This window comes from Stylophora pistillata, chromosome 11, assembly GCF_964205215.1.
Source record: "Stylophora pistillata chromosome 11, jaStyPist1.2, whole genome shotgun sequence".
In the NCBI taxonomy this organism is placed as follows: domain Eukaryota; kingdom Metazoa; phylum Cnidaria; class Anthozoa; order Scleractinia; family Pocilloporidae; genus Stylophora; species Stylophora pistillata.
Genome location: NC_142529.1, coordinates 27,059,892 through 27,067,470, shown reverse-complemented (window position 1 = coordinate 27,067,470; position 7,579 = coordinate 27,059,892). Strand labels below are relative to the sequence as shown.

The 7,579-nt window shown below is 36.3% G+C and overlaps 2 protein-coding genes across 2 annotated transcripts; one reads left to right on the top strand and one right to left on the bottom strand.

The window, feature by feature from the left end:
* The first annotated feature begins 601 nt into the window (after positions 1 to 601).
* On the top strand, positions 602 to 2,342 carry LOC148720916 (5-hydroxytryptamine receptor 1B-like). The gene has a single exon (XM_088739122.1). The coding sequence runs from the start codon at positions 602 to 604 to the stop codon at positions 1,547 to 1,549; it is 948 nt and encodes a 315-aa protein (XP_088595248.1). The 3' UTR covers positions 1,550 to 2,342.
* Positions 2,343 to 4,226: 1,884 nt separating this feature from the next.
* Positions 4,227 to 4,745, bottom strand: LOC148720915 (uncharacterized). The gene has a single exon (XM_088737705.1). The coding sequence runs from the start codon at positions 4,743 to 4,745 to the stop codon at positions 4,227 to 4,229; it is 519 nt and encodes a 172-aa protein (XP_088593831.1).
* Between the last annotated feature and the right edge of the window lie 2,834 nt (positions 4,746 to 7,579).

Below are 7,579 nucleotides of genomic sequence, written 5' to 3'. Positions count from 1 at the left end.
GCTGATAACGATTCAAGCTTCAACTTTACGCAAATGACATGTATTCATAGTTAGTAAATTTATTTTCCGAGGGCCGCAAAGTTATTAGCCTTTGGTTATCAAGTGTTAACCCTCTTTAGATAAATTCTTTATTATTATTATCATTATTGTTGTATGAACATTTGATTGACACCCTAACCTGTCAATAAAACTAAGTCAGCTTACGAGCTGGTTCTCGTTATCAGCATTGCGGTACGTCGTACTGAAGCGTTGATAATGAGCGCCTCGCCGTGGGCTAAGTAATAAGGGATAGTTTGTCGCACATAGAAAACAATAACAATGTTCCAGGTGTTTATATAAATTTGCCTCTTATTCCATTTTCATACGTGATATACCAGACAAGTTAAAGCCACGAAAATAAGCTTTTTGACACAACAGACAAATTTGTCTGTGACGTTTCTTAAACGAGTAAAAAGTGATGAGAAAATCTTTATCTTATTATTATGCAGGAAATGAGTAAGTTTATAGTGATTGTTGTTGTGTTGCTGTTTTGATGAAATATTCGTTTTCGCTACAATCACAGATAACCTCAGTTCAAGAAAAAGGAAACGAATACAGAATCATGTCGACAACAAATTTCACTGGAGGTGGAACAGAGACCAAGACATTTCAAAAACTGTATTGTTCCCCCTCTTTGGTTGGTGGGCTTCAACAAGAATTTAAAATTTCTCTCCTAAAAATCTACATTCTCCTCTCCATCACAACATTTCTTGGAAATTCTCTTATCCTCGTTGCCCTCCACAAAGAGTCTACCCTTCATCCGCCGTCCAAACTCTTGTATCGTTGTCTGGCAACAACTGATCTGTTGGTTGGTCTTGTTGCCCAGCCTCTCCAAGCTACCTATTGGATGTCCGTGGCTCGCGAACAATGGATTCTTTGTCGATACGCATATGACGCCAAATTTCTTACAGGCTATACATTATGTGGAGTGTCTTTGATGACAATGACCGCCATAAGCGTGGACAGACTTCTCGCCCTGCTGTTGGGGCAAAGATACAAACAAATTGTAACTTTGAAGCGCACATACATCATCATAGCTGCCTTTTGGATTGTATCTACTGTCAATGCCTTATCCTACACATTAGATTACCGTATAGTCAATTGGTATGGCCATATAGTTATACCATCTTGCCTTGTTATTTCAGTCGCCTCGTATATAAAAATTTTTCGGGGTCTCAGTAATCATCAGGGTCAAGTACAAGATCATGTCCAACAACAGCCGAGCCAATCAAATTCACTGAACATGGCGCGATACAAAAGGGCAGTGTATAGTGCACTGTGGGTGCAGTTAGCATTGGTAGTTTGCTATGCACCATCCTTTATAGTGGCAGTTGTAATCGCTGACAGTAAAACATATTCATCACACTTAGTGGTATTAAGGGGAGCAGCAGGTGTCTTAATTTACTTTAACTCGACTTTAAACCCTTTCCTTTACTGCTGGAAGATAAGCGAAGTAAGACAAGCAGTGAAGCAGACAATAAGACAAGCGCTTTGTTGTCCATGGAGTTAGGTTATCCTCGACTTCTTTTAAACCTGAAAGTGTTTACACAATTATTTTATGAAAACGCCCGTCAATGTTATTAGATAGGACGAAGTAAGAAGTTCAAATAACATTGTTGTTCGAGGAACTATTTTATCTGTTAATGAATTTCTTTTTGTGTTGTGAATATTTTCCCCTTTATAGTATGCATTTTATGTTTATTAATGTCAATCATCGAACAATACTCTTAATTTCTGTAAAGCAAAGCCCTGTGCGGCTCTCACTCTTAATCGAGTAATCATTAGAACAAAATGGCTTGTTGTGTGCACTAAATAGCTTTCTTTTAACGGAAACAACTGAAAGAAAGGCAATGGAACACTAACCCTATTTTTTCAAGGGTGTTGTTCGTGCTAGCTAGCTACCAATGATCATGTATACGGCAAGGCATAATTGAAGAAAGATATGCATGCATTTTACTTTCATGTTTAATCTTCTTTTAGTAATAGAAAAGTATTGGAGAAAAGTTCAAAGAGTAGTTGAAGGGAGTTTTTTTAATTTCAAGGCTTTTTTCCTGACCTAAAGAAAAAGGCTTTTTATTGATGTCATATTGCCAAACGAGTTGTATTGGTCGAAGTTTAGTCTCGAATTTGTTTTGCTATCAGAAAAATTAGTATCTCTTGTGACAGAAATAAGCATCACTTATTGAATAAGGGAACGTTGCTAAAAAATTTTCTGTGATAGCAATGGCACATACGTCTATATATATATGTCCTTCATTCTGATTCAGCCTGAGATACCTGGAGATTAAACAAACAGGCTAAACAAACACCTTTGTTAAGTAATAATTTAGAAGTCTCTCATTTTTTTTGCGGTGTGAAAGGAGATGACTTATTTATGTGCTACAAAGGAAGAAAGTTTTAGGTGATCATCACCAGGAGGAAGTCCTTTGAAGGAAACATTCCTTACTGCAATAAACAGATTATCTGTGAGAAAAAGGGAAATGGCCGCTCATCAAACTGCAGAATTACTTCAGAAAGGACATGTCAGTAACAACACCAAATCATTGTTTTCGATCAATTGCACTTGGCATCTCTGTCAGTGTATAACTTATGCAAAAAGCCCATAATTTTTTTTCAATTATTTCCAGGCTGATGAGTAAATTATCTTGAACTCTGTATCTGATCGGAAGTTCAGTTTCCCGAAGCTGATAATACTTTTAAAGATTTCGAAATGAAAAAAATAGGTTAAACATTGATCAATGATGAACCCATTCAGAAAATTTTGTTCTGAATTGAGGGATCTTTTCTATCGTATTGTGAAATGAGGACAACATCACACATTTCTGATGGTGCATAGATTCTCCAGGAGATAGGAAAATTTCTATCACTCAGGGCGAATAAGGTTGACAATTTTTTAATCTTATCGGAGATCTTTATAAGGGAAAAGGCAGATGAAATATAGGAGATTGTCTGTTACAGACAGAGGATTCCCTAATGTATGATAATCGGTACAGATGACCTTCAAGAAAGTCCCGGACAAAATTGACGTAACATGTGACAGAACAAGCGGTTTGTGTGTACATGACAAGTTAGAAAGAAAACGCCGCTGGCAATAGTCCTGAATAATAGCAAGCCAAAGTTATTCTATGTGCATTGGATCCAATTTCATTTATTCCAAAGTCTTGCTAATAAAAAGACAAGAAAGGCATTTCTGTATCAAGCATGCTTTCACCTATACAGCAGGTGATTGACTTCTTCTTGCAGCAATTTCCGTGTGTGATCAACGATTATCCTTTGATTACAGTTAAAGTTATCAAGCAAGCTTTCATCTATACAGCAGGTGATTGACTTCTTCTTGTAGCGATTTCCGTGTGTGATCAACGATTATCCTTTGATTACAGTTAAAGTTACATTCGAACAGTGAAGTGAACAAAATATTCTATTAAAAATATTAAAATATTAAAAATATCGGTATCAGAGACAAAGGGATGGATAGTGCAACCCTACTTACACTCTATTCACAATTTATTTCATTCGACCTCTTTATTTATTTGTTAAACTTCCACTGAGTTAAAAAATAAGCTCAATAGCAAAACGAAAAGCGAAATGCAAAAAGCTCAGTGAGGAATAATCACAAAAGAGCGAGCTCCAACTAGGTGAAAGTCCTCCGAAAAAAAAAAAAAAAAAAAGAAATTGGTGATATAAGACTAATTTAATGTCTTAAAAATATCTATATAAAATATGCAAATTCCTGAAATATATAAAATATACGTAAGTATAATAGTTTATAAGTAATTAGAAGCAACACTGGCGGAAACCAATTAAATTCCTGGTGGCAAAGCATTTAGGACACAAGGACTTCCAAGTAAAAACGCTGTCCTGATCGAACGTTTCGATAAGAGCTTTTTTGTAACGTTTAATTAATGATCCGTTGAAAGAAATAACACTAGATAAAGTTCTTAATGACAAAGGCAAAGAATTCCATAACTTAACAGTTCTGTTGAAATAGCTACGTTGAAAGAGAGACGTTCTACATTCCAAAGGCTGATAATCTACTGAGGAACAACTATTACGATCGAGTAGATCTAACTATTACTTTGGGCTGAATAAACTCTGTGATATCGATGTTATAGATGCCATTAATGGCCTTACAGAAAAATAAATAAATCTCTGATTTCATACCAGTACGACTCTGGCAATAGGTTCAGTTAAATAAGCCTTTCTTTGTAGGGAATAAGAGCTAAAATATACTTTGTTGCTCTACGTTGAACTGCTTCGATTGTTCGAAGACCACCAATATGTAAGGGACTCCACACCTCACTTGCATAACCCAGAAGAGATCGCACCACGCTCAGGTACAAGGAACGCTTGACTGTAGGTCCAAAACTAGGGTCAGATGTTCTGTAGAGAAAACCCAGCAATTTGTTAGCTTTGGATGATATGGAATAAAAGTGGGAACTCCATTTTAGATCGGTATTAAGAATAACACCAAGATCTTTTTGGGTATCGGTCTGAGAAATGATATGATTTCCAATATGATAGGAGCCTTGAAGTGGAGATTTCTTTCGAGTTACACGTATGGCTTCGCACTTCTTGAGATTAAACTTCATGCGCCAGTTAGTAAACCATTCAAGCACTTTATCAATATCCTGTTGAAAATTAGTTATATCAGACTCGGTGTGGATAGTGCGAGCAAGCTTGGTATCATCTGCGAAAAGGTAAGCCATAGTAGAGCTAGATAACACATCTGGTAAATCATTAATATGCCATAGGAAGAGCAGTGGCCCCAGAATACTTCCCTGGGGTACTCCTGAGAGCACAGGTAAGGATGAAGATGTTGCGCCTTTGATTAACACTTTCTGGGACCTATTTGTAAGATAATCTGCGAACCATTGGAACAGAGAGCCATCAATGGCAGAAGCTGCAAGTTTTTGTAATAGAAGGGAGTGAGAGACAGTGTCAAATGCTTTAAACAGGTCCAAGTAAACAACATCAGATTGGAGAGAGTTATCCAGGGCCTGTCCGATTTTATGAAGAAAGCAAAGTATCTGGGTGACTGTCGAGCGACAACTCAGAAATCCATGTTGCCGAGTCGATAAGGAACTGCTAAGATGGGTGATCAATCTATTGAAAATACATCTTTGGAGAACTTTGGATAAGGTACAAAGTAGGGAAATAGGTCTGTAATTCTCTTATTCGTCGGGAGCCTATAGCTACTCTCGCCTAGGCGTTGAGCGAGTAAAACACATCTTTTGTAATTCCCAAACCTCTCGCTTATTTCATATCTTTACGACCGCACGCTGAGCCAAGAACCTATCATAGACTCTACATTGTCAAAATGAAGACAAATCAGCTCGATTAAGTACTATCGGCTTCGTGTAATGCCTAAGTGTGTGCTTGCGGTGTTCTGAACCGAAGATCGACATGCAACACATCATTTTGCATTAGAGTTTCCTAGCACACATGAATGGGATTTTCCGTATTACGCATACAATCGCGCCTGCGCATTACCTTCTCCATTCCCCTAACTAGTTGCGAGCCCACAATGCAGTCGGCCGGTCATGCTAAAAATAGCGCCTTGTATGTACGGACGTACTGTCATAACCTACCAAAGTTTGGTGGTTCCACCAAATGTTATCGGTTTGATGGGTGTCTGTTTTTACTACCATTTTCTGAGTATGGGGCTACGCTGCTCGCGCAGCATCCAAACCTTAATTTGTACCAAGATCCAAATAAACTAATAGCAGTGTTTCTTCTTTGAAATTCGGATGAAAAGTGTCTGTTTTCTAAAGATACCTGTCACTTTTTATCTCATTGAATGGCTGGGTTTTGTTTTTATTTTAGAGAATCTAATTTCTCAGTAATTCGCAGCTTCTTCGGTTCTGCAAAATCGCTGAGACTGCTCCATCATAGTGTATATTTGCCTTAAAAATAAAAAAAATAATAATAAAAAGGGAAACAAAACGTTAAGTATATTAACTGAGTAATAATAATAATGATAATAATAATAATAATGGGCTTTATTTAGAGAGGGTAAAAGCACTTAACAGTAGCCCTAAGACACTGATGACTCTGTGGCCCTCAAAACAATTACAAATATAGATGCTACAGCTAATAACTATAAAATATACCATATTTAAAAATGCAAAGACTAGCAAAAACTAACGATAAAAACCAACGTTTCGGTGTCATCATGACGCCATTGTCAAGGAGAAATAAAAAATAAAGTTTGTGGCAAGGTGTAACACTAAATTAGCATAAATATGTTACGAGCTAATTAAAGTGTAACATATTTATGCTAATTTAGTGTTACACCTTGCCACAAACTTTATTTTTTATTTCTCCTTGACAATGGCGTCATGATGACACCGAAACGTTGGTTTTTATCGTTAGTTTTTGCTAGTCTTTGCATTTCTAAATCTTCATATTTAAAAAGGATAAAATATAATAAATAGTTCATAGAAGACATTATGACAAAGAAAATAAAAAACAATATAATACATATATACAAATTACAGTCTAAGGCGCATCGCAGCCTTTTGTTCAGCTAGAAAGGATTTAAAAACATTGTGCTTAAAACTTGCTAGCGAGCCATTATTTCTTATATTATAACTCATGCAATTCCAGTCCTTTATAGTCCTAATAGTGAGAGTACGACCTCCTTCTGTTTTTTGTTTATACTTGGGGCACATCAGATGAGTAATTTTAAGCCCCAAAGGTTGCTACCTAAACGGTTTTTTGCCTATTTGAAAGATTAAGACCACCTTCTACAACAGAAAACTTTTTCAGCAAATTGTCTTTTTTCACTTGAAAAAAAACGGGAAGTTAATATGTCTTAATTAGCATTACGGACATACCTAGACATTTGACGGAGACATTTGAGCATCAAAGTAAGAACAATCATACTTACCGTTTTTTGAAAAGAAGATCGTAAATGAACTTTTATCCAGGACAATTTCACCTCTTGAAAGCGAGGGACACTAGCTATGCTAGAAATTATTCTCTTGCATTTCGTGACTTAATAAACAATTGTTTCGTTCTTGACAGCACCTGCCCGGCGACGATTACGTAAACCTTACCTTTCTTAATTCAAATTTACAGAAACTTAGTAAATTCCCTTTTTATAAAATACAAGTACTGTACGTCAGTCATGCTTTTTCTGTCACAAGAGATGCCAATCTCTCCTAAGGAGATGCATTACATATAACTTATTTTTAATCAGTTTCCCTGCAACATACTCTAAAAAGTCTCTTCTTAAATGCAAAAAAATTTTTATTTTACAGCAACATGAAAGATAGAAATATCCTTTCCCGGAGGAAAATTTTCCTGAAAATTTTTTTGGCATTAAGTTAGGTAGGATGTGTGAAATCTAAAACCAACCAAGTGTTTATCCAACCGATTATTTACTTCAATCTTGGGATGAATTTTAATTAAGGGATGAGAATATAAAAATTTGAGCTCTTATCAAGATTTACGATATGATCCAAGAGCCAACTGTAGTAAAGAGAAGTGACCTTGATAAGATCTTGAGATGAATACCGCCGCCCAGTTAGCCCAATGG

Coding starts and splice junctions, on each gene's coding strand:
- LOC148720915 (XM_088737705.1), bottom strand. CDS start 4,745: ATGGCTTACCTTTTCGCAGATGATACCAAGCTTGCTCGCACTATCCAC.
- LOC148720916 (XM_088739122.1), top strand. CDS start 602: ATGTCGACAACAAATTTCACTGGAGGTGGAACAGAGACCAAGACATTT.